General features: G+C 38.8%; 1 protein-coding gene across 3 annotated transcripts in view; it reads right to left on the bottom strand.

The window, feature by feature from the left end:
* Nucleotides 1-245: 245 nt before the first annotated feature.
* The window catches only part of EIF2A (eukaryotic translation initiation factor 2A), a 46,770-nt gene continuing 19,574 nt past the window's right edge, over nucleotides 246-27,441 (bottom strand). For 2 of the 3 annotated variants that reach the window (XM_053599362.1, XM_053599364.1), the window contains 10 exons: nucleotides 27,014-27,113; nucleotides 26,534-26,616; nucleotides 23,685-23,758; nucleotides 23,421-23,565; nucleotides 23,166-23,282; nucleotides 15,344-15,915; nucleotides 12,013-12,126; nucleotides 3,260-3,388; nucleotides 1,206-1,271; nucleotides 246-631 (listed from right to left, as the gene is read on the bottom strand). In XM_053599362.1, coding sequence (XP_053455337.1) covers nucleotides 566-631; nucleotides 1,206-1,271; nucleotides 3,260-3,388; nucleotides 12,013-12,126; nucleotides 15,344-15,915; nucleotides 23,166-23,282; nucleotides 23,421-23,565; nucleotides 23,685-23,758; nucleotides 26,534-26,616; nucleotides 27,014-27,113 — 1,466 coding nt within the window. In that variant the 3' untranslated portion in view covers nucleotides 246-565. The remainder of the gene's footprint in view (nucleotides 632-1,205; nucleotides 1,272-3,259; nucleotides 3,389-12,012; nucleotides 12,127-15,343; nucleotides 15,916-23,165; nucleotides 23,283-23,420; nucleotides 23,566-23,684; nucleotides 23,759-26,533; nucleotides 26,617-27,013; nucleotides 27,114-27,441) is intronic. The other variant, XM_053599363.1, reaches the window with a different exon arrangement.

The raw sequence follows: 27,441 nt of genomic DNA, 5'->3' as shown, positions 1-27,441 counted from the left end.
CCTAAAGGTACAGAAGCAATGGATCATAGTGACCTAGAGCACAGGCTCTGGGATCAGACTGCCTATTCAAATCACATTTCCTAGCTCTGAGACACTGGCAAACTTTTATGGCCTTAGTTTCTGCATTTATAAAATATAATAGTATCTACCTCATGGAGTCTTATGACAAATAATTTAATATACGCCTTATAAATTAGTAAGGGACTTTCTAACTAAGGAACTTGTAACCAAGGCAAAATGATTATATTTATAATGTCTTTATTCATATATGGTAAATACTGTCCCCTACCAAAAAACAATGACATTTGTATTTCAACCTGTCAAGTTTAGCCAAAAAATCCATGCATCCTTTTCTATATCACACACTGACATGATATAAGAGGCAGGATGTAAACATCAATTTGCTAGACATTATTAAGTAACTTTCCAAGAATGCAGAATCTTGGATGAATGGTTAAAATGACAGATTAAGTAGGAGCATATGGATACTCTGCACACACAAATGGTTTTAACAGAAGATGTGTCTGTACTGATTTCAGGTCAGCAACTTGCTTTCTTTGAATCTTTAAATACCCAATTCCAAATCTTCTAGCTCTTGAAGAAGGGCTGTCTCTTTTTGAATTTTTTCCAACTACAATAGAAAAAGTTAAAATAACGAAATTATTAAATGAAATAATAATTGGATTGGCAACTAAAATAGCATATGACAAATTTAGAGAAAGAATATTTGATACTTTATCAGATCCACTGGTAAACACAAATTTAAAAATACCAGATTTGTTGTCTTGTGTTAATGGGGGAAGGGGGTAAAGAACAGATACTATTTTACTGCATCCCTTTGGGCCCACTGAGTTCTCCATTCTATATTTAGGCTTAAAAGTGCTGAAGAAAAAAGGAGGGGAAAGGCAAATAGGGAATGCAACCTGAGATATGGGAAGGAAGAGATGTAAAAAACTGCCGTTGTTTTCAGCAACAGCAGCATACTATGACTCTCAGGAACAGTGACTCTGTCACCATGATCATCATATCTTCCCCTACTCAAGTTTAAAAATGTTTAACAGTAAAAACATCAAAAAGAATATGGCATGTGGTTTTCAAAATACATTTATAAAATCTTCGTGCTCTTTTCCCTAATTAAATAATTGCTCACAATAGATAAATGGGCAGTGTTTCCTACCAGCTCAAATGAAAAATGCAGAAAATACCTGATTTTTTTCTAGCTGTTTTCCAGTTGCTGCTTGTTCTTTCAATTGTTCAATTGCTTTCAGTTTCTGCAAGTATCAAATGAATCAAGAGAAAGGGGGAAAAAAATTATTTCTTTTTTTTTTTTTGTAGAGACAGTGTCACTTTATGGCCCTCGGGTAGAGTGCCATGGCATCACACAGCTCAGAGCAACCTCCAACTCCTGGGCTTAAGCGATTCTCTTACCTCAGCCTCCCAAGTAGCTGGGACTACAGGCGCCCGCCACAACGCCCAGCTATTTTTTGGTTGCAGTTCAGCCGGGGCCGGCGCCTTACCGACTGAGCCATAGGCGCCGCCGAAAAAAATTATTTCTAATGCAAATTTTCTTACTAAAAACTCAACATACATGAAACCTGAATAAGGAGCATCAATCATCTTACATTTGTATTTAGAATGGTCTGTTAAAATGCTAGTGTAAACTATTTTGTAAAGCTACATGTAACACTGTATATATCCAAACATAGGATTTTTCAGAAGATTTTCCTAGAAGGAAAAAAAAATAGGCTTTGACAAAATATTTTTCTTAACTTTTAATTAATTTTATCATATATGTATATATACGTATGTAAACATACCACTAATTTCACAATTTATTTCAATGCCCTACTAGACCAGGATGATGATGTTGGCTTTAAGAGAAACCTCAAAACGCAGCTGGGAAGAGCCTTAGAGACCTGTAATACCACCACAAACTGGCTGCAATATTATAAGTTAATAAACTTCTTTACTGCCGCTCTTTCTTTAGTTTAAAAAAACTTATTGCAGAGATGGAGGTCTTGTTATGTTGCCCTCACTGGTCTCAAACTGTTGGCCTCAAGTGATCCCCCTGACTTGACTTTCCAAAGCACTGGGACCACAGGCATGAACCTCTGTGGCTGGCCTGTTTCTTCCCCTTTGAAACTAAGATAAATATCTGTTCCCACTACGTCACAGTTATCTAATGGTAATGCTGGGTATAAGTGTTCAGCTAACTTCTATATGAATGCATATCATTTTTTATTTCTTTAAAAATCAATAATAAAAGTTCTCATGGCCGTTAGACACTTGTGAATAGAACTAAAACCAGTACCATTCCTAAGTTACAGTATTTGACATAGTGAGAAAGCAATAAGGACTGCTACTGTAGGACAGAGCACAGGGCTAAAAGTACCAGGCACTAGGGACAGAGTAATTGGGGGAAAAGCCAAGAATCACTGCTGACCATGAGTACTGAAAACAGGACTCACTAGACACCGCATACTGTCTCACCCTAAATCATTTATTAGCAATGATAAAATTAAGGCAAGATAGAAGTGCAGTAAACAGAAGCTTTTAAGAATTCCATCATGGCTCAGCGTCCATAGCACAGTGGTTACGGGGCCAGCCACATACACCGAGGGTGGCAGATTTGAACCCAGCCCAGGCCAGCTAAACAACAATGACAATTGCAACAAAAAATAGCCGGGCATTGTGGCAGGTGCCTGTAGAATCGCTTAAGCCCAAGAGTTTGAGTTTGAGGTTGCTATGAGCTGTGATGCCACAGCATTCTTTTTTTTTTTTTTTTTTTTTTGTGGTTTTTGGCTGGGTCTGGGTTTGAACCCGCCACCTCCAGCATATGGGACCGGCGCCCTACTCCTTGAGCCACAGGCGCCGCCCAATGCCACAGCATTCTACCAAGGGCCACATAGTGAGACTCTGTCACAAAAAAAAGAAAAAAAGAAAATTCAATCATGCAGTTAAAGAAAAACTACTTGTTTTTTAATCTTGACTCTCTCTTTGAAGCTTTCCACTTGCTGTATTTTCTCATATCTGAGATTTCAGTAAAAGCTAGTGAGGAAAACTACAAGGGTGACACCCTTGTCTCTCCTTGCAAAGGGTTTCTCTGGGTCCCCCAGTTCAATGCAAATGGACTGAGTAGGTGTTACTCATTGCGTGGAGTCACACTGATATGCTACAAACTTCTTAGGCATCCAAGTACTGCCACATTTATATAAGTCTCATGGACTCCTTTCAATATACGCATCTTTTTCTTATTTACCTTCTTTAAGTTCTTGATTTTTTTGTCTACCTCAGGGTCTCCAGAAGTTGACTGAGAGATGGTGTTTCGAGGTGGCCCCTGTGGGGCAGGAGTAGGTGCCAAATCTGGACTCTTGTCACTTCTTGCTTCCTATAGGACATATTTTTTTTTTAATTCAATTTTCAAAATTAAAAACATTAAAGTATTTCAATCAACACAGTCCTGGTATATAAAATACAGAAACCAAATATGTGATTTTTATCACATTTCATAAAAAGAATCTGAATTAAGGCCTCACAAAATATGCTATATATGCTAAGAACAGAAATGAAATGACTCTATGTGAGTAAGCTAGGAGTTATCAACCAAAAAGTATTCCCAAGTTTTAGATATTCTGGAATGTCATTAAATGGATGATCTGAAAATGTGAAAGTGTCACAGGTGTGTCCAACTTGCAGATCCTGAGATGCAAGCTGATCTTGTGATTCCTTTTTTGCTTATCTGTGGAATCGGATAACATAAAAAGTATGTGCAGACTGTTTTTTTGCTAATCAGCTTTCGTTAGGGTTTGTGAATATGATGTGTGGCCCAGGACAACTCTTACTTTTCCAATGTGCAGAAGAGAAAAAAGCTTGGACACCCCAGATAATTTCACTTTCTGCAAAACTATAGAAAGCATGTATGACAAAGGACATGTAATGGATGATGCTACAAGAATAAGAATCCTACAGAGATTTATTTGTAATCAGATCGATTCAGTTCTGCAACAAAGTAGTATGGAAAGCCTTTCCCCTTAAAGGGATGCTGCATTGCTTCCAGTATGACCAGACCTCCTTTCTAGCCTCATCCCTCCTCATTGAAGGACCAATTCTGAACCACTTTTGTTTCCCCTAAAGCAGCAGTTCTCAACCTGTGGGTCATGATCCCTTTGTAACAATGAAAATACATCCTGCATATCAGATATTTACATTATGATTCATAACAGTAGCAAAATTACAGTTATGAAATAACAGTGAAAATAATTTTATGGTTGGGGGTCACCACAACATAAGGAACTGTATTAAAAGGGTCGCGGCATTAGGAAGGTTAAGAACCACTGCCCTGAAGTGTCATATACTCTTGTCTCCTGGCCTTTGTGTACAGTAATCTTATCTACAGTTTTGCTTTCCTTGGTTTAAGTTACCTGTCGTCAACTGTGGTCTGAAAATATTAAATGGAAAATGCCAGAAATAAACAATTCATAAATTTAAAATTGCGTGTTATTTTGAATTGCATGATAAAAATCTTTTGCTGTCCCTCCCAGAACAATACTTATCATTTTATCTAGCATATCTTTGCTGTGTAAGTTCCCCACCCATGTTTCACTTAGCAGCCGTCTTGGTTACCAGATTGACTGTTATAGAATCCCACTGCTTGTGTTCAAGTGACCCTTATTTTAGTTAATGACCCCAAAGCACAAGAGTAGTGATGCTGGCAATTTGGATTTGCCTAAGAGCAGCTATAAAAAGCTTCCTTTCGGTGAAAAGGCGAAAGTTCTTGACTTAGTAAGGAACAAAAAAATGTACACTGATTTGCAAAGGTCTATGGAAACTGTGAAACTGAAGAAGGAAAAAAAAAAATCCATGCTAGTTTTGAAGTCACTCCTCAAACTATGAAAGTTATGGCCAGTCATTCATCTCACTTCCTCTCATCACATCCACACTGTACCATCTCACATCACAAGAAGGGTGAGTACAGGGCGGCGCCTGTGGCTCAGCGAGTAGGGCGCCGGCCCCACATGCCGAGGGTGGCGGGTTCAAACCCAGCCCCGGTCAAACTGCAACAACAAAAAAAAAATAGCCGGGCGTTGTGGCGGGCGCCTGTAGTCCCAGCTACTAGGGAGGCTGAGGCAAGAGAATCGCGGAAGCCCAGGAGTTAGAGGTTGCTGTGAGCCGTGTGATGCCACGGCACTCTACCCGAGGGCGGTACAGTGAGACTCTGTCTCTACAAAAAAAAAAAAAAAAAAAAAACAAAAAAAAGAAGGGTGAGTACAATATAATGGGATTTTTCTGAGAGAGACAGAAAAACTGCCTTCACACAACTTTTATTATAGTGTATTGTTGTATTTGTTCTATTATATTACTAGTTATTGTTATTCATCTCTCACTGTGCCTAGTTTATATATTAAACTTTATTAGCGGGACACATGTATAGGAAAAAACCTAGTTTGGTACCTAGGGTTTGGTACTACCTGTGGAGGTATGCATCCTTTGAGGTTCTTTGAATCTATCCCCTGGAAATAAGGGGGAACTCCCTCACAAGTCACGCGGCTGAACCTTACCTATCCTTTAAATCCCCTGGAAACTTCCCTACCTTCACAGTGGATTAGTGACACTTCTCCCAGGCTCCCATAATACCCATTTAACCTTACTGTAACACCATAACATTATCCCCCATTAGACTTGGGGCCTTGGCATAATACTTGCTTTATTGTATGGAATAAATTAACCAAAGAGCAAAAGAATGACTCTTATTTTGTAATTATGATAAGACACATATTTTGATAAGAGAGGAAAAAGTCATTTAAATCTTTCTTAGCCCCGAAGTAGAGTTTCTACTTCTTCCTTACAGGGGTTCTCAGTGGAGTATACAATGCCCCAGGTTTCTGAACCTTTTTCTCTGAGTTGTGGGTAGGATACTATCAATTCGCGAAGTGTCCCAGGGGGACACAGAGCAGTGGACCACTCCTAGATCTCCAACTCTACAAAAGCGTGCCTAAAAGTTTGTAGAGAGTACAAAATTGGAGTTACTTTTTCTTTTCTTTTTTTTTTTTTTTGTAGAGACAGAGTCTCACTTTATGGCCCTCGGTAGAGTGCCGTGGCCTCACACAGCTCACAGCAACCTCCAACTCCTGGGCTCAAGCAATTCTCCTGCCTCAGCCTCCCGAGTAGCTGGGACTACAGGCGCCTGCCACAACGCCCGGCTATTTTTTGGTTGCAGTTTGGCCGGGGCCGGGTTTGAACCCGTCACCCTCAGTATATGGGGCTGGCGCCCTACGACTGAGCCACAGGCATCGCCCTACTTTTTCTTTTCAAAGTCATATTGGTTTCACTTTTTTGTACATGCCAATTTAACTAACAATTCCTTACTTTCTATATGAAAACACATTACTGGGCACTCTGAGTGTTCAAAAAGAAAATATTTAGTTCCTACTCTTAAAAAAATGAAGTTCTGATAATATGCAGTTTGTTATTTTTCATAATATAAAACTGAAGTAAAAGAGTGTATAAAAAAGATAAGTGGAATATTTTGCCTGTCAAAATTCACTTTTGATATCAAATGAGAAATACAAAATTTTGATTGTAATGAGCTAAAAATATAACCTTTCATCTAGGAAGAAAGATTACTATTGTAATTGTAAAAAAAATTAAAGTAAAGTGAAATATGAAATGTACTTTTCCACCATACACTAACGAAGAATAATTTAAAATGTTTGCATTATTATATGTAAATTCTGCTCACTCTCTAGAAAAGATGTATATATGGTAAAATTAAATTCTTATAGTTCAACTTTTTTTTGGTAAAGTCAACAAACTTCTAAAAATATTACCAGTTTATAAAAATACTTGTTAGAGGCTAGGCACGGTGGCTCACGCCTGTAATCCCAGCACTCTAGGAGGTGGAGGCAGGTGGATTACCTGAGCTCACAGGTTTGAGACCAGCCCGAGCCACAGTGAGACCCCGCCTCTAAAAACAGCCAGGTGTTGTGGATGGTACCTGTAGTCCTAGCTACTTGGGAGGCTGAGGCAAGAGAATCGCTTGAGCCCAAGAGGTAGAGGTTACTGTGAGCTAGGACACCATGGTACTCTACTGAGGGTGACAAAATAAAGACTCTGTCTCAAAAAAAAAAAAAAAAAAACCTAGTTAGATTATATACATCTGACTGTTTCCTCTTTGGTTACTTAATTCAGGTCTGAGATTGAGAAGGCCTGGTCAAGGTGAGATCCTGTCACAGGCCATTTAGCTCTGTTCTATCACATGGTTATGACTTTTATTAATGCTGGCTGATCACCTCAAAAAGGTATATTGAAAGATTTATCTTACAAGTTGAAAACCCTTTGCCATTTCTGGAAAAAAGCAACTTGATAATGATGGATTAGTGGTACCATCTTTTTTTGTTTGTTTGTTTTTGGAGACAGAGTCTCACTCTGTCACCTGGGTAGAATCGCAGTGTTATAGCTCTCAGCAACATCAAATTCCTGGGTTTGAGTGATCCTTTTGCCTCAAGACTCCTGAGTAGCTGGGACCATAGGCACCCACCACAATGCCTAACTAGTTTTTCTATTTTTAGTAGAAACTGGGGTCTTGCTCTTGCTCAGGCTGGTCTTGAACTCCTGAGCTCAGGCGATTCACCTGCCTTGGCCTCCCAGAGTGCTAGGATTACAGGTGTGAGCCACCATGCCAGCCAGTGGTATCATCTTTAGTAAACAATATATGTGGATACTTGTATGATCGTATAGGAGGGGTTGATTTTTTTTGAATTATTATGGGGTTTTTTGGTTTATTGTTTTAGAGACAGAGTCCAACTTTGTTGCCCTCGGTAGAGTGCCATGGCGTAACAGCTCATAGCAACCTCCAATTCTTGGGCTTAGGCAATTCTCTTGCCTCAGCCTCCCAAGCAGCTAGGACTATAGGCGCCCACCACAATTTCCAGCTATTTTTTTATTGCAGTTTGGCTGGGGCCATGTTCGAACCTGCCACCCTCGGTATATGGGGCTGGCACCCTACTCAGTGAGCCACAGGCACTGCCCTGTAATTATTATGTTTTATTTATTTTTATTTATTTATTTTTTTTGTAGAGACAGAGTCTCACTGTACCGCCCTCAGGTAGAGTGCCATAGCATCACAGGGCTCACAGCAACCTCTAACTCTTGGGCTTACACGATTCTCTTGCCTCAGCCTCCCGAGCAGCTGGGACTACAGGTGCCCGCCACAACGCCCGGCTATTTTTTTTTGTTGTTGCAGTTTGGCCGGGGCTGGGTTTGAACCCACCACCCTTGGCATATGGGGCCGGCGCCCTACTCACTGAGCCACAGGCGCCGCCCTTATTTTTATTTTTTTGTAGAGACAGAGTTTCACTTTATGGCCCTGGGTAGAGTGCCATGGCATCACACAGCTCACAGCAACCTCCAACTCCTGGGCTTAAGCAATTCTCTTGCCTCAGCCTCCCGAGCAGCTGGGACTATAGGCGCCCGCCACAATGCCCGGCTATTTTTTTGTTGCAGTTCAGCCGGGGCTGGGTTTGAACCCGCCACCCTCGGTATATGGGGCCGGTGCCTTACCGACTGAGCCATAGGTGCCGCCCAATTATTATGTTTTATATTAACAGTATTGATGGTTTTGTAAAAGGAGCCACAATGCTCTATTTAATCAAGTTGACTATTTTAAAATAGATTTTTCTGGGGTTTTGTTTTGTTTTTTTGAGACAGATTCTCAAGCTGTCACTCTGGGTAGAGTGCTGTGGCGTCATAGCTCACAGCAACCTCCAACTCTTGGGCTCAAGTGATCCTCTTGCCTCAGTTTTTCTATTTTTAGTAGAGACAGGGTCTTACTTTTTGCTTAGGCTTGTCTTGAACTCATGAGCTCAAGCAATCCATCCGCCTTGGCCTCCCAGAGTGCTAGGATTATAGGCATGAGCCACTACGCCCGGCCTAAAATTGATTTTTCTGAATAAGACTTAACAATTCTGTAATTTTCCCAATTTTTACATGCTCAAAAGCATGCAAAGTACACAACTAATATTATATTACTAAGGGATTAGTTCAGTACCAGTGATGGTCATATTAACAATAATCTTCTGATAAAGAGGAAGAAAGCTTGCTTATAAAAACAGAATTCTTAGGCGGCACCTGTGGCTCAATGAGTAGGGCGCTGGCCCCATATACTGAGGGTGGTGGGTTCAAACCTGGACCTGGCCAAACTGCAATAAAAAAATAGCCGGGCATTGTGGCAGGTTTCTGTAGTCCCAGCTGCTCTGGAGGCTGAGGCAAGAGAATTGCCTAACCCCAGGAGTTGGAGGTTGCTGTGAGCTGTGTGATGCCATGGCACTCTACTGAGGGTGATAAAGTTAGACTCTGTCTCTACAAAAAAAAAAAAAAAACACCAGAATTCTAAGTTGTGTGGACTTCAGGCAGGCCATAAGTCTCAATCAGAAGGCACAAGAAGTTATAAGGACACTATTAATCTGTTACAAAATCCAGAAACAGCAAAGGTCCCTAGCCACACTGATGAAGGGATGAGTTTAGCTTTCATACCAATTCATGGAGATCATTGTACCTGGAATAACCTAAACTTGACCAATTAAAAGATACTTCTAAAAATTAATTAAAAAAAAATGTTATTGAGAAGGGGTCTCCCTAGGTTACCCATGCTGGTCTCAAACTCCTGGGCTCAAGCAGTCCTCCTGCCACAGACTCCTATGTAGCTGGGATTAAAAGCACTTTGCACACCACCAACTGTACCTAGCTGGAGATGAAATTTATTAGCTACAAATGAGCACAATGACATTTTTTAAAAAGCCCATATTTTAGCAGAATATGGTTACATAATGTAATCCAACACCTTAAAATAGCAAGTGCCTACCCAAACTCGTAAGCAACCTAGATCTGTCAAAATTTAACAATTGCCAGCAAGCCTATATATGGGTGATACAGCAATCAAGCTGTTAAAAATCTACCTCACTGCTATGGTCTGAATGTCAGCATCCCCCTCAAAATTTATATATTGGAGACTAATACCCAACGTGATAGTATTAAGAGGGGGGCTTTTGGAAGTAAGTCCTGAGGACGCCACTCATTAATGGGATTAATACCCTTGCCGCTCCATTCTGGTACACATAGATGGTACCCCCTATGAGTACCAGATATCAAATCTTTCAGCACCTTGCACTCTCTTCCCGGTTTCCAGAACTGTGAACAATAAATTTCTGTTATTTATAAATTACCCAGTTTAAGGTCTTTGGTAACAGCAGTCCAAATGGACTAAGATAGGCATTGTCTGAATTGCAAAAATGTCATCTCCATGACATCACTAAACCACTTTCCCAGCCCAGCTGATCACATTATCACCACGAGCCATACAATATCACAATTTGTCAATTATTTCACTGACATGTTATTTAAACAATATAATCAAATTAAAAAATTATTTTAGGCTCGGTACAGTGGCTTACACCTGTAATCCAGCACTCTGAGGGGCCATGGTGGGCGGATTGCTTGAGCTCTGGAGTTCGAGAACAGCCTGCGCAAGAGCAATACCCTGTCTCTAAAAACAGCTGGGCGTTGTGGCAGGCGCCTGTAGTCCCAGCTACATGGGAAGCTGAGGCAAGAGAATCACTTGAGCCCAAGAGTTTGTAGTTGCTGTGACCTAGGATGCCATGGCAGTCACCGGGGCAACTGAGTGAGACTCTGTCTCAAAAAAAAAAAAAAAAAAATTTATTTTAGACGAATTCCAATAATCTGACTGCAGTGGCTCATGCCTGCAATCCTACCACTTTCAGAGGCTGAGGTGATAAGATTGCTTGAGGCCAGGAGTTCAAGACAGCCTGAGTGATACTTGGCCACTTACAAAAAATAGAAAAATTAGCTGGGGGTGGTGGCCTGTGTCTATTGTCCATAAGGATGGCTTCAGCCCAAGATTTGAGGCTGCAGTGAGCTAAGATGACACCACTATACTCTAGCCCCGGGCAACAGAGTAAGATGCCATCTCAAAAAAAAAAAAAAAATTAATAAATAAAACTTTTATCACTTGGGTACTTTCAGTATTTATTCATAGATTCCCAGCTGAATAATCTGAGCATTTCATACATTTCATATAGTAATATAATACTTAGTCTCAAATGACTTTATAGTAATGTTATTTCCAGCTTCTACTAACAAATACATTTTTTTTTTTTTTTTTTGAGATAAAGTCTCACTTTGTCGCCCTTGGCAGAGTGCTGTGGCATCACAGCACACAGCAATTTCAAACTCTTGAGCTTCAGTGATCATCTCACCTCAGCCTCCTAAGTAGCAGGGACTACAGGCACCCTCCACAACATGTGGCTGTTATTGGAGACAGGGTCTCACTCTTGCTCAGGCTGTTCTCGAACCTGTGAGCTCAGGCAATCCCCCCACCTTGGCCTCCCAGAGGGCTAGGATTACAGGTGTGAGCCACCCTGCCTGGCCAATATATACTTTAAAGACAGCAAACTATACTACTTCATACACGTTCAACCAAAAAAGTCTAATGGAAGCAACATATTACATAATCCCATGAAACAGTGGGGTCACATTAGGGTGTCAGAAGTCAAGTCCATTTCCTTCATCACCCAGTATACAGACAGGACTGCCTACAACAGTAGGAAGTAGAAGTAGCAACGAAAATCATTTTATGGTTGGGGGTCACCACAACATGAGGAACTGTATTAAAGGGTTGTAGCATTAGGAAGGTTGAGAACCACTGGCCTAGAAATCCATAGGCAAACACAAAAGAAAGATATTCTGGGCGGCGCCTGTGGCTCAGTGAGTCGGGCGCCGGCCCCATATGCGGAGGGTGGTAGGTTCAAACCCAGCCCGGCCAAACTGCAACAACAACAACAACAAAAAATATAAGAAAGATATTCTACCTACTTAAGTCTAACTCCAAATTCATTTTATTACATAACAGTCAAGTCTTTGTTCCATGATTCTTTATATTTAAAGGCTCACAGCTAATTAACTTTCGGTTTTGTTTTGAAGAAATCCTGCCACAAATACCTGCTTTGCAGCTTTCTTAGCTTCATGCTTCCTTTGATTTTTAAGGGCTGTTTTTGATAATGGCTTATCGTTTCCTGGTTGTGGCTTCATATTCTGAGGTGGTTCCTCTTCATGCTATGGAAATGTAAAATAAATAATTTAGAAACAGAGTCCATGTTTTAAAAGACATATGCAAAAAAATTATACACTTTTGCTAGTGTAGGATAAGCTTAGTTTATCATATTTATTTTAGGATAACTGACAAAGATTATTTCAAAACTCTTCTTTTTTTTTTTTTTTTAGAGACAGAAAACTCTTTTTTTTTTTTTTTTTTAGAGACAGAGTCTCACTTTCTTACCCTTGGTAGAGTACCGTGGTATCACAGCTTACAGCAGCCTCCAGAGTAGCTGGGACTACAGGCACCCACTACAATGCCCAGCTATTTTTTTGTTGCAGTTTGGCTGGGGCTGGGTTTGAACCTGCCACCCTCAATATATGGGGCCAGCGCCCTACTCACTGAGCCACAGGCACCACCCCACTTCAAAACTCTTATTAGGAGTGGCACACTCTAAGTGTCAGGATGGATTTTAATAGCATTTCTAGTAGTTGACAGATATTTTTCAATTATATAAGGGCTGGCAAGATTCACTGTAGTATTGTTAAAATATATAATTTTTCTTAGGACTACTGCAGACACATAATTCTTATGAAACTGGATACTAATAATAGTTTCTTCTGAGGTCTTTTTGGTTCTGACTACGGTCAACAGAAGCTCAATTGCCTTGCTTATTTTCTTCACACAAAGGATTACTTACTAGATCTTTATTTGTAAAACCAGAGGTGAGAAGATCAAAAATAAAAGCAAATGAAAAAGCAATATATTATAAGAAAAGATATCAAATAGAAAGAGGTAAGTAACTGCATAATTATAAATCTGAGACTCACATAATGAAGAGGCCAACAAAAAATTAAGTGGTGTATCAAATTATTACAATGAAGAAAATCATTTTTTCCATCAGAACATAACCATGTAACAACTACAGTAGAACCTCAATAGCTGACCACTTCCCTACATTGACCACCTCCTTAAGTTGACCTAGTTTTCATAAATTGGATATGCACCGCATGTACATATGAGTACAGGAGGCCTAGTTCCTTATTTTGACCACCTCTGTATGTCAACCAATTTGTTACAGTCCTTTGGGTGGTCAATTTACAGAGATTCTACTGCATATCTGGAGACAGAAAGAGGGCGGACTAAATATAGTTTCAAGGTATCTCCCAATAGTTTAGGCAACATTTACAGTATTAAGTGATGGCACTATCCAGCTCCTCCTCAGATCCATCTACTCAATGATATCTATCTACATTGCTATTCTTTTAATGTTAACTCTCTCTTGGACTCTGTCATACTTGGCATATAAAAAGTACCAGTTCTTATAAAGTTTCTTGAGTACTATGTCTCAACTATGCATTGGACTTACAAGTCCTTTAAGGAAATGGGCAGGGTTCAAACACTTAAGATACAGAGAAATAACCCATGTTTGTAGAACAAACTTAGAGCACCAGCCTCTTTCATTTCTTTTTTAACCACCTTGTATAAAATGTTAAGGTATACGATATTTATTGAACGTTTGTTTATACATAACATCAAAATTTGTTCAATAGTGGGCTATTCTACAGTACCTTGCTTTGGCTGAAAATGTTTCTGCTTGTGAGAACTTTGATTAAAAACGATGCAAGAAGAAAGTTACAAATCTCTCTCACATTTACAGGCATTAAATACAAATACGAAAAGTAAAAATAAATATTGCAATGGTTAATTTCTTAAATATTTTTATGCAACTTAACTCGAATAATAAAACAAGAGTGTTGAACAGAACATTTCAACAGAAGTTAAGAAGTTACAGGTGACTGCTGCATTTTTAGTTCAGAGAGAGTGGCACAAAGGAAGCGCAGGAACATTTATTCTTTGAAAAAGTATCTACTTGCCTGAGGACCTAAAAATGAAGTAACTATACATTCCCTTTTACTTGGTGCAGTCCCTGTTTACAGTTAATGTATAGTCACTTTTCTGATTACATCAATAATATTGCTCATTCTTAGAGCACCTTTATTCCTTAATGCCATTACAGAAACTCGGAGAATTAATAAATGCTCTCCCCTGAGCTCTGAAATGCAATACTTTTAAAGCAATTTTACCAATACTCTGGTCTTAATTTCATAACGGAAGTGGGAAAATAATATCCTGAAGACAACAAATGTATTGTCTTTGACCGTCAGTATTTTATTTTATTTATTTATTTATTATTATTTTTTTTTTTGTAGAGACAGAGCCTCACTTTACTGCCCTTAGTAGACTGCCGTGGCGTCACACGGCTCACAGCAACCTCCAGCTCTTGGGCTTATGTGATTCTCTTGCCTCAGCCTCCCGAGCAGCTGGGACTACAGGCGCCCGCCACAACGCCCAGCTATTTTTTTGTTGCAGTTCAGCCGGGGCTGGGTTTGAACCCACCACCCTTGGTATATGGGGCTGGCGCCCTACTCACTGAGCCACAGGCTCCACCCTGACCGTCAGTATTTTAAAAATTGAGAAATTTCCCCAAGCATCCAGACTCATTTTGTCTTGAAAATCAAACACTTCAGAAAACTGGACTTAAAATCTCCTATGGAAATAATCAGCTATTGCTATGTAGCTGCTATGGCCTTCAAAGACGGCATAAGCTCTCTCATCCACCTCACTCCCCCATCCACTCACTATTGCCTTATATGACTGGCCTACCCTGACTTGAATTTGAACTCCTGATCCATAAAGCAAATATGTTACAGTTGGTTATCTTTCTCAGAAAATTAAAATGTGAATTGTTTTATGTTAACTACTTTGTCAACAATATGAGCTATTCACCATCTTCAGGAGCAGGTCTCAATGATTTCTGCATTAGGGTTTATATGTATTCTTTTTTTTTTTTGAGACAGAGTCTCACTATGTTGCCCTCTGTAGGGTGCTGTGTGTCGTAGCTCACAGCTACCTCAAAAGTCCTGGACTCAAGTGATTTTCTGGTCCCAGCCTCCCAAGTAGCTGGGATTATATGTGCCCGCCACAAAACCTGTCTATTTTTAGAGATAGAAAATCTCTTGCCCTTGTTTAAGTTGGTCTCGAACTCCAAAGCTCAAGCAATCCATCCATCTCGGCCCCCCAAAGTACTAGGATTACAGGTGTGAGCCAACCGCTCCCAGCCTCTGGTTTGTATGTATTCTAATGAGGTTCTAAGTAACACAAGAGCATAAGAAAGTTCTAAAGAACTCCACAAAACAAAACCCTTTGCCACCGAAGTAGTAAGACATTACTTACCAGTTTGGAATTGGTGACTGGTTTATTTCTTAAAGCTGGGGGTCTATAAGCTGTTGCAACTTTAGGTACCTCACTGGGTACTTCACTTGGAACTGCCTGGTAAGTTATCGTTTTCGCTGGAAACGCTCCATCCAAAAATGGCTGCCAAGAAACCTGCCATAATTCTCCATTTGATGGCACATTGTATTTATGCAAGAGAGAGCCAGTATAATGCCAAATCTTGTACCCATTATTAACACGTAACCTGGGAGCACATGTGGCTGTTAAAATATGCTCACCATCTGGGCACCAAGCAAAATACGTAGAATCACAAGCCACTGGTTTAGAAATAAGTTTGTAGTTTTTAACATCCCATACTTCCATTTGTCCTCTCAGATTTCCAAATCCAGCTAATACTAATATATGTCCATGAGGGCTATAATAGGCTGCATTACGAGGACCAGTTCCGAAGTCAAATACAGGATCACATTTCAAGTTGAAAATTGTCGCTTTGGCAGGCATAAAACCATAAACAACACAAAACTCAGTAGAACTAGAATTCCAAACTACATCATAAATGGGGCCGTTTTTTGCTAAAAAAAAAAAAAAAATTCCAATTAGCAATCAAGAATTATATGAATATACCATCTATTAGTACAGTTATAAACATACAACATTTATAAACACGTGAAACAGTAAAAAAAAACCCTCTAAAAATGTCAAGGAATGTTACAATTAAAATATTCTTACGTGATATGCTATGGAGATTAATATATAATCATAAACTTATCTAAAAGCTCCTACTGAATCTTTTTTTTTTTTTGTAGAGACAGTGTCACTTTATGGCCCTTGGTAGAGTGCCGTGGCCTCACACAGCTCACAGCAACCTCCAACTCCTGGGCTTAAGCAATTCTCTTGCCTCAGCCTCCCGAGCAGCTGGGACTACAGGTGCCCGCCACAACGCCCAGCTATTTTTTGGTTGCAGTTTGGCAGGGGCCGGGTTTGAACCCGCCACCCTCGGTATATGGGGCCGGCGCCTTACTGACTGAGCCACAGGTGCCGTCCCCCCCTTTTTTTTTTTTTGTTAAGACTCTCTGTTGCCCTGGTATCAAATAGCTCACAGCAACCTCAAATTCTTGGGCTCAAGAGATCCTCTTATGTCAGCCTCCTGAGTAGTTGGGACTACAGGTGCCCACCACCACACCCAGCTAATTTTTTCTATTTTTGGTAAAGACAGGATCTCACTCCTGCTCATGCTGGTCTTGAACTCCTGAGCTCCGGCAATCCACCACCTCAGCCCCCAGAGTGCTAGGATAACAAGTGTGAGCCACCATGCCCAGCCATTCCCACCTATTGAATCTTAATTTCTTTTAAATAACTTGGCATTGTGGGCTCAGAGAAGCCCACATGGCATTTTAATAATAATTTATTACTATTAATAAATGCATTTTTGGAAGAGGTAATATATGCACATGAAAATAAATATAAGAATAGAAACTATATAAAAACATGGGCCACAAAATAGGTACCCCAGAGCTAAGTGTGGTAGCTGATGCCTGTAATGCTGGTACTTTTGTAGGCTGAGCTGGGAGATCACTTGAGCCTGGTAGTTTGAGACCAGCTTGAGTACATAGTGACACTCAACCACTACAAAAAATTAAAAAATCAGCCAGGTGTGGTGGGTGCCTGTAGCCCCCGCTACTCGGGAGTCTGAGGCAGGAGGATCGCTTGAGCACGGGAGTTCAAGGCTGCAGTAGGCTATGATCATGTTACTGCTCTCCAGCAGAAAATAGAGTGAGACTTTGTCTCAAAACGAAAAATTTCCCTCTACACAAGACAACCTTCTGTTATATTTCTTGCATATCCTTTTAGAATATTTTTTGTTGAAACAAAGCATCTTAAGCACATAAACAAAGATAAAAGTTCTAGGCCTCTGTTGTTTCATTTAGTACTCCATGTTGGAAATTTTTCCACATAAGAACCTTAAGATCTGCCTCACTCTTTTTCAGATGCACTGTATTCCATTACAACCTTTACTGTGTATTCTCCACTGTGACCATACACAAATAGGTCTGTAGGAGCAAAACTGTAAAGTCAAAAGGCAGAGTCATTTACTTGATAATTTTCTACCAAAATGCTTGTTAAAAAGGTTGTACCGGCTTGGCACCTGTAGCTCAAGCGGCTAAGGCGCCAGCCACATTCGCCAGAATTGGCAGGTTGGAATCCAGCCCGGGCCTGCCAAACAACAACGACAACTACAACCAAAAAATAGCCTTGCGTTGTGGCAGGTGCCTGTAGTCCCAGCTACTTGGGAGGCTGAGGCAAGAGAATCACTTAAGCCAGGAGTTGGAGGTTGCTGTGAGCTGTGATGCCACAGCACTATACCCAGGGTGACAGCTTGAGGCTCTGTCTCAAAAAAAAAAAAAGTTGCACCAATTTATACTCCTATCAATAGTTTCCTCATTTTATTTTATTTTATTTTTTATTTTGAGACAGAGTCTCACTATGTCGCCCTTAGTAGAGTGCCATGGCGTCACAGCTCAGAGCAACCTCAAAGACTTTGGCTTAAGTGATTCTCTTGCCTAAGCCTACCAAGTAGCTGGGACTACAGGCGCCTGCCAAAACACCCAGCTATTTTTTGTGCAGTTGTCATTGTCGTTTAGCTGGCCCAGGCCAGATTCAAACCCACCAGCCCTGGTGCACGTGGCCAGTGCCCTAACCACTGAGCACAGGAGCTGAGCCCCTTATTTTGTTTCTGACTTTAATGGGAATATATATTTTTTTGTAAGAGAAGTTATCCTACTTACACATGTTCAATTCAAAATGAGAATATTAGAGCGCTGCCATTATTTAAAAACTATTATTTTAGAATGTAGGCATTTAATGCAATAAATTTCCCTCTTAAGACTGCTTTTGCTATATCCCACAGGTTTTGGTCACTTGTGTCTTCATTATTGCTATGTTTAAGGAATTTAAAAATTCCCTCCTTTATTTCTTCCTGAACCCAACTATCATTCAGAATAAGGTTTTTTTTTGTAGAGACAGAGTCTCACCTTATGGCCCTCAGTAGAGTGCCATGGCATCACACAGCTCACAGCAACCTCCAACTCCCGGGCCCAAGTGATTCTCCTGCCTCAGCCTCCGGAGTAGCTGGGACTATAGGCGCCCGCCACAACACCCAGCCATTTTTTTTTGGTTGCAGTTCAGCTGGGGCCAGCCTGAACCCGCCACCCTCGGTATATGGGGCCGGAGCCCCGCCTACTGAGCCACAGGCGCTGCCCTTTTTTTTTTTTTTTTGTAGAAACAGTCTCACTATACCGCCCTCGGGTAGAGTGCCGTGGCGTCACATGGCTCACAGCAACCTCTAACTCTTGGGCTTATGCGATTCTCTTGCCTCAGCCTCCCGAGCAGCTGGGACGACGGGCACCTGCCACAATGCCCCGCTATTTTTTCTTTGTTGCAGTTTGGCAGGGGCTGGGTTTGAACCCGCCACCCTCGGCATATGGGACCGGCGCCCTACTCACTGACCCACAGGTGCAGCCCCAGAATAAGGTTGTTTAATTTCCATGCCTTTGTGTGGGGATAAATGTTTTTGTTGGAGTTGAGCTCCACTTTTACTGCCTTTTGGTCTGAGAAGATACAAGGTAAAATTTCTATTCTTTTAATTTTACTGAGGTTTGATTTGTATCCTAGGATGTGATCTATTTTGGAGTACGTATCACAGGCTAATGAGAAAAATGTATATTCTTTAGCTTTGGGATATTGTGCTCTGTATACGTCTATTAATCCCATTTGTTCTAGGGTCACATTTAAGTCTTTGTATCTTCATTTTTTTTTTTTTTGAGACAGTCTAACTATGTCACCCTCGGTAGAGTACCACGGCATCACAGTTCACGGCAACCTCAAACTCTCGGGCTTAAGTGATTCTCTTGCCTCAGCCTCTCAAGTAGGTGAGTTTATAGGCGCCTCCCACAACACCTGGCTATTTTTTTGTTGCAGTTGCCATTGTTGTTTGGCAGGCCTGGGCCTGTTTGAATCTGCCAGCCCCAGTTTATGTGGCCAATGTCCTAGCCGCTGAGCTACAGGCACTGAGCCTCCTTTGTATCTTCAAAAAACAGAAAGAAAGCACATCAACAAACTCATGAACCATCTATGGAAATGGAAAAAGAAGAACAATCTAATCCCAAACACAGTAGAAGAAACGTAATAACCAAAATTAAATCAGAGATTAAAGAAATTGAAAACAAAAAAAAAAATCATTCAGAAAATTAACAAAAGAGAAAGTTGGTTTTTTGAAGAAAAAATAAAATCAATAAACCTTTGACAAGATTAACTAGAAAACAGAAAAGTAAAATTTCTAATAACCTCAATCAGAAATGATAAAGGGGAAATAATAATAGATGCCTCAGAGATAAAAGAGATCATCTCTGAGTACTATAAGAAACTCTATGACCAGAAATTTGACAATGTGGAGGAACTGGATCAATACCTAGAATCACACCCTCTCCCTAGACTTAACCAAGAAGGAATAGATCTCTTGAACAGACCAATTTCTTTTTTTTATAGAGACACAGTCTCACTTTATGGCCCTCGGTAGAGTGCCGTGGCCTCACACAGCTCACAGCAACCTCCAACTCCTGGGCTTAAGCGATTCTCTTGCCTCAGCCTCCCGAGTAGCTGGGACTACAGGGGCCCGCCACAATGCCCGGCCATTTTTTGGTTGCAGTATGGCCGGGGCTGGGTCTGAACCCGCCACCCTCAGTATATGGGGCCGGCGCCCTACCGACTGAGCCACAGGCGCCGCCCGAACAGACCAATTTCAAGAATAGAGATGGAAGAACCAATAAAAATCTCCCAATAAAAAGAATGCCCTAGTTCAAATGGCTTCACACCAGAATTCTATCAAACCTTCAAAGAAGAGCTTAAACCCATACTGCAGAAATTATTCCAAAAAATTGAGAAGGAATCTTCTCCAACATGTTGTAAGAAGCAAACATCACCCTGATACCAAAACCAGGAAAAGATCCAACTAAAAAGGAAAACTTCAGACCAATTTCCCTAATGAATACAGATGCAAAAATTCTCAATAAAATCCTAGCCAACAGATTACAGCTACAAATTTTAAAAAATCATTTATCACAATCAAGTAGGTTTCATCCAGGGATGCAAGTCTGGTTTAAGATACACAAGTCCATAAACATAATTCACCATATCAACAGAAGCAAAAATAAAGACCATATGATCCTGTTAACAGATGCAGAAAAAGCATTCGATAAAATTCAGCATCCTTTTCTAAGTAGAAAACTTAAGAATATAGGCATAGGTGGCACATTTCTTAAACTGATTGAAGCCATCTATGACAAACCCACAGCTAATATTATACTGAATGGACTAAAACTGAAAGCTTTTCCACTTAGAAATGGAACTAAACAAGGTTGTCTTCTATCACCACTAGTATTCAACATAGTGCTGGAAGTTCTAGCCAACATAATCAGGCAAGAGAAGGATATAAAGAACATCTAAATGAAAGCAGAGGAGGTCAAACTCTCGCTCTTTGCTGATGATATGATCTTATACTAGAGAATCTCAAAGACTCAACCCCATGACTACTGGAAGTGACCAGTAATATGTCAGGATATAAAATCAATGTCCACAAATCAGTAGCCTTTGTACATGCCATTAACAGCCAAGATGAGAAGCTAGTTAAGGACATAATTTCCTTCACAGTAGCTTCAAAAAAAATGAAATACCTAGGAACATACATAACAAAAGAGATGAAGGACCACTACAAAGAAAATTAGGAAACCCTAAGAAAAGAAACAGCAGAAGATATTAACAAATGGAAGAACATACCATGTTCATGCTGGGTACAATCAACATTGTCAAATGTCTGTAATTCCCAAAGCAATATACAGATTGAATGCAATCCCTATTAAAATACCATCATCATACTTTCAAGATTTGGAAAAAATAATTCTTTGTTTTGTAGGGAACCAGAAGAAACCCCATATAGCCAAGGCAATTCTTAGTAATAAAAACAAAGCTGGGGTTATCACCCTACCAGACTTTAGGCTATACTACAAGGCCACAATGATGAAAATAGCATGGTATTGGCACAAAAGTAGAGACCTTGATATTTGGAATCAAATAGAAAACCATGAGATGAACTAACATCTTACAGCCATCTGATAAATCAAACAAGAACATACACTGGGGAAAAGAATCCCTATTCAACAGTGTTGGAAGAATTGGATAGCCATATATAAAAGACTGAAACTGGACCTGTACCTCTTACCACTCACAAAAATTGATTCAAAATGGATAAAAGATGTAAATCTAAGGCATAAAACAATAAAAATAGTGAGAGAAAATGTGGGGAAAACACTTGAAGATATTGGCCCGGGGAAAGATTTTTTGAAGAAGACTTCTATGGCAACTGCAATAATAAAAATAAACAAATGGGACTTAATTAAACTGAAAAGCTTCTGTATAGCTAAGGAAACAACAACCAAAGCAAATAGACAAAATTCAGAATGGGAAAAGATATTTGCATATTATGGATCAGATAAAAGCTTGATAAGTAGGATTTATAGAGAATTCAAATTAATCAACAAAAAAAGATCAAATAATCCCATATATCACTGGGCAAGAGATATGAATAAAACCTTCTCTAAAGAAGACAAATGGCTAACAAACATACGAAAAACTGCTCATCATCCCTAGTCATCAGAGAAATGCATATCAAAAATACCCTGAGACTTCACCTACTCCAGTGAGAATGGCCCACATCACAAAGTCTCAAAGCTGTAGATGCTGGCGTAGATGTGGAGAGAAGGGAACACTCTTACACTGCTGGTAGGACTATAAACTAATACAACCTTCTTGGAAGAAAGTATGGAGAATCCTCAAAGAGCTCAAATTAGACCTCCCATTTGATCCTGCAATCTCATTACTAGACATCTACCTAGAAGAAAAAAATCCTTTTATCATAAGGATATTTGCACTAGGCTATTTATCACAGCTCAATTTACAACCGTCAAATTGTGGAAACAACCTAAAAGCTCACCACTCAGGAATGGATTAACAAGCTATGGTATATGTATGCCATGGAATACTATTCAGCCATTAAAAAAGATGGAGACTTTACAACTTTTGTATTAACCTGGATGGAGGTGGGACACATTCTTCTTAGTAAAGCATCACAAGAATGGAGAAGCAAGAATCCAATGTACTCAATTCTAATATGAAGGCAGTAGATGAATTAATACAAGGTGGATGGTAGTGGGGTGAGTGAGCAGGGGTAGGGGTCATGGTGTATGGCACACCTTTTGGAAGAGGGGCACAATTATAAGAGGGACTTTATCTAATAAATGCAATCAGTGTAACTAACTCTTTGTACCCTAAATGAATCCCAAATAATAAAACAAAAAACAAAAACAAAAATTATTATTTTCAAGTTTTGGCTCATCCAAACAACAGATGAAGTGGTAACATTCTTGGGTATGACTAATACTTGTAAAGACAGCACTAAATCTACTATATAACTAACTGTCATAATTAGTTAAGTAAATCCTAGAAGAGCTACCACAGTGGAATCACCTCACTCAGGAATTTCCTTACTAAAGTGCTGGCATAACTTAAAATTAACTAATTGGTTTCTGTGAAAATAAGGGATGTTTGAAGATAATTTTAATTTTCTCAATTAAGAGGAACTTTATCTTAAAGGTTATTAAAGTGTTTGAGTTCTACTACTTGATTAAGAATTTAGATTATATCATCTTTATGGTGCAGTATTTTTCACCATCATTGTTTTTATCATAAGTAATGCTTCTGGAATACTCACGTAATTGCACCACAGCACTTTCTCCATTTGTTGCAATGTAGTGTAGTGTTTGTTCCCCATAGTAGGAAGCGCCTGTCTTGTCAACATCTGTACTAGCTATTACCAACACAGCAGTAGCTGTAATAGTAAAAAACTTTAATTAGATTCACAACACAAATTAAATAAGTATTGATACTCTTTTTTTATACACATAGGAATACAGTCTATAATTAACACTTGATAAACAAAATGAGGGATAAAAAATATACATCATACCTTTTTTATTCCACAGCATTGTAACCTTATCAGCTTTAAAGAAACTTTTATTGGCTAAAGCTGCATTAGGTCCGCCAAAGTTGGGGTATTGATATAATCTAACAAATGAAGGTGCACCTTTACTTCCTGGAACATAGACAGCCACCTAAGATACACAGATAAAGCATTACTTAATTTTCTGAAGCATATATAAACTAAAACCAACAATGACAAAAATATAGGAAAAGTTTATCTCACATAAACAAATAAAAACATAGCGATTACCTTGTGTGGCTGGGGTCCAGGTGATAATACAAAATCATTAACTTTTTGTAAATGCAACTTATTTGCAATTGTGTCTAAAAAGAGAGTAAATGGTGTTAGATTGATGACAAAAACTAATAGGACTATGTTAAGCTGTGAATGTATTATAAAAGGTTATTGTAACTATATATTAATACTGCTCATTGTAGTCTCATATAAATAAGGCAGAACAACTAAAAAAAAAACCATGGAGTAGGAGCAAGAAAGATTTAGGCTTCAGTTTCTCCTCAGTCATTTACTAGCTATGTGAACTTCGGCAAGTAAGTGGATTATACCACCTAATTCCTAGTGATCGACTTTAATGTGCCAGGCACATGTTAGTTCAGGTACATTTTAGTTCTTGTCTCTTCAACTCTGAAATAAAGCAGGCTTAGAACCTATTAGATGGTAGAACAACTTGACCTGCTTCTGTGAAATGTGGATATGGAAATTCTGTAACTAATGTGATAACTATATAATAATGATCACAACAATGGTAACAATTGTTGCTATTTATTAAGTGCCATACTAGACAGTCAAAATCCATGCTATTAATAATATTGCCACCTTAGTTAATGGGATAAAGAGCTAATACTCATTATTTGTTCAGTTTCAGAAATCAGTATCTGTTCAAAAGTAGCAGCATATCAAATGCCAAAGTAGTGAATCTCCTTTGTTTTGCATACTTACAAGAGGCAAGTAAAACAAGAAAGCAAGACAATCCCAAAACAATAGGGGTAGGAGAAAGCGCCAAATGCAAAAAAAAAAGGAAGTGCGTGGTTGTCCTGACCAGATGCTGCACAAAATCAGCCTGCACGTGAACAGACTTACCAATTCCTATTATAACTATAATGTACTCAAAAGTGCACAATCAGTAATGGGACATCCTAATGATAAAAAGAACTACAAACTTGTTGTGTTATTGGAGTTACTGCCGGTATTAAGATTCCACGAATAAATACTTTGTGGATGATGTGAAACTAAGCAAATGAATACTTAGGTGAATGTGATATTCTCAAATTATCATTCCTGATGTACCAGGCAAACAGAATTCTTGGGAAGGTCCAAGCATGGATGAGACAATTTGAGTGTCAGTATGAATAACAATGGAGGAAAGGCCGGTGCAGAGGTTCACACCTGTAATCCTAGCACTTTAGGAGACTGAGGTGGGAGGATAGCTTGAGGCTAGGAGTTCAAGACCAGCCCTAAGCAAGAGCAAGTCTCTATAAAAAATAGAAAAATTAGCTGGGTGTGCTGGCATGTATTCTCAGCCTCTCACAAAGCTGAAGCAGGAGGATCACTTTGGTCCAGGGGTTTCAGGTTGCAGTAAGCTATGATGACATCACTATACTCTAGCAGGGCCAACAGAGTGAGACCTTGTCTCAAAAAAAAAAAAAAAGGAAGAAAGAGAAAAAAACTAATGGGTACAATGAAGGTTGCTAGAGATAAAACACATTATATTAAACTGACAAGAGGAAAAAAAATTTATTCTGCTTTTTCTATATAAATTTATCAGTAGTAACCAAATAGTAGATGGAGAAATTTTTCTTTATGAAAATAGTACAGCTAGTAAATAAGAGAGGAACGAAAAATTACAATATCACCAAACTGCAACTACTGAACAATTAATGCATCTAGGCTTGGAACATTAATGTCAGCTAACCATGTAAGACTAAGAACAACCAGACATGATGTACTTCTTGATAAAAGAACTGACCACAACCTTAGTCTTGCCCTTACTCATCAAAAAATGAAAAGTCTAAAGCTGGAAGCAATTTACAAGGAACAGATGTTAAATTATGCCAAAGGACACAAAAACAAAATTCAAACTATAAGAAAATATGTAAGACAAGCAACCTTGTTTCTTAAAAAAAAAATTACCAGGGAAATAAAGAGATTTAAAAAAAAAACTTAAAAGATATATAAATCAACTACAATGTACAGTACTTGATTTGAATCCTAAGTTTAAAAAATGTATATAACATTGATAATTATTAAAAATTCGAACATTGACTAAATATTTGTTTATTTTCTGAGACAGCGTCTCAAGCTGTTGCCCTGGGTAGAAGGCTGTGCCGTCACAGCTCACAGCAAGCTCCAACTTGGGCTCAAGTGATATTTTTGCCTCAGTTTTTCCATTTTTAGTAGCGGTGGGTGGAGGGGGTGTCTCGATTTTGCTCAAACTGGTCTTGAACTCGTGAGCTCAAGCAATCAACCCACCTCAGCTTCCCAGAGTACTAGGATTATAGGTGTGAGCCACCGTACCTGGCCATGAATAAATATTTAATGATATGTGATGATGGTATTGTGCTAACTTTAAAAAATTAAGTGCCCCAATCTTCAGAAATATATACTGAAGTATTTAAAATTTTATGTGAAATTATATAAAAATTATAAAAAAATTATATTAAAAAATCTGGGATTTGCTTTAGCTTAGTAAGAGAAATGGTATTGGATAGATGTATGAATAAGATAGGATTAGCCACGTGATAATGGTCATGGGAACTAGGTATCTAATTTCCTATTTGAAATTCTACACAATAAAACATTTTTTATGTCATGGAATCTCAAAAGCAATTAAACTCAACAAGAGGTATTCAAATGTCTTAATTTAAGAACAATTAACAGATATTAAAAAGTAACCGTAAAAGAAAACCTTTGTGTTACAGATTTTCACTGGATTTAGACTTATAGTTATGCATACCAATAGAACAGTAATTACTGATTAATAAATTAACAATATTTAAGAGAAACTTATATGCTATAAAAGTTAATGAATACTGTACACAATTATAGTAAATAATAAAATTATTTCATAAATATTTCCATACTAAAATTGTTGTTTTCAAAGAAGTGAACTTCATTGTTAACATTTCGGGCACACAGAGTTTCATCTTCCGACCAGGATGGACACCTATGTCAGAAATAAAGAGTCTTTAAAAAAAGAATTTAGACAGAATGTAACATCACATTAACACATTAACATTTGTGATATTGCTTATTCTTTAAGGAAAAGTAACTATAAATTTGATATCAAATCAGTGACTAACAGTTATAGTCAGCATAATAGAAAAATATTGTTCTTTTTCATTTAAATACTAAACAAAAGAAAGATCAAGTTTTAACTCTGTTATAGTCTTACATACAAAAATCCTTAAAAATCTAGATTTTGGTCCAAGAAGTTATTTTTAAAATTAACACCAGAAAAAAAAAAAAAGAAAAAAAAATTAACACCAGAAAAACAAATACTATACAGTGATGATATTAAAAATATTGTATAAATAAATGGTTAACTTAAAGCATCTATTTACCAATTTTGCATTTTTTTCTGGATGAAAGATTTCAAACATGTCCCAGTTTTCACATCATAAAGTTGTAGGTTGGGTGTCCCAGCTGTACCATCTTTAGAAGCTGCAGTAAAAGCAATTTCATTCTTAGAAAAAACTTGAATGAGATTATAAAAATCAAGTAAAAGAGTTGCCTTAAATCAACTTTTGTCTCTATCTTTTAACTACAGAGTTAATCATCCATTCTAAAAGCCATGACAACAGCTATTTAAGTAAAAACACAGTATCTCTGAAATGAGTTAATTACCTCATATTTTAAGAATATTTAAGAGTTGAAGTGGGAAAGGGGGGGGTGGGTAGAGGGAGGGGGACCGGTGGGATCACACCTGTGGTCTATCTTACAGGGGTATTTGCGAAACTTGGTGAATGTAGAATGTAAATGTTTTGGCACA

The sequence above is a fragment of the Nycticebus coucang genome, chromosome 8 (assembly GCF_027406575.1).
Source record: "Nycticebus coucang isolate mNycCou1 chromosome 8, mNycCou1.pri, whole genome shotgun sequence".
NCBI classification, from domain to species: domain Eukaryota; kingdom Metazoa; phylum Chordata; class Mammalia; order Primates; family Lorisidae; genus Nycticebus; species Nycticebus coucang.
Note: the sequence above shows the minus strand (reverse complement) of the source record. Positions and strands in the feature narration are given on the sequence as shown.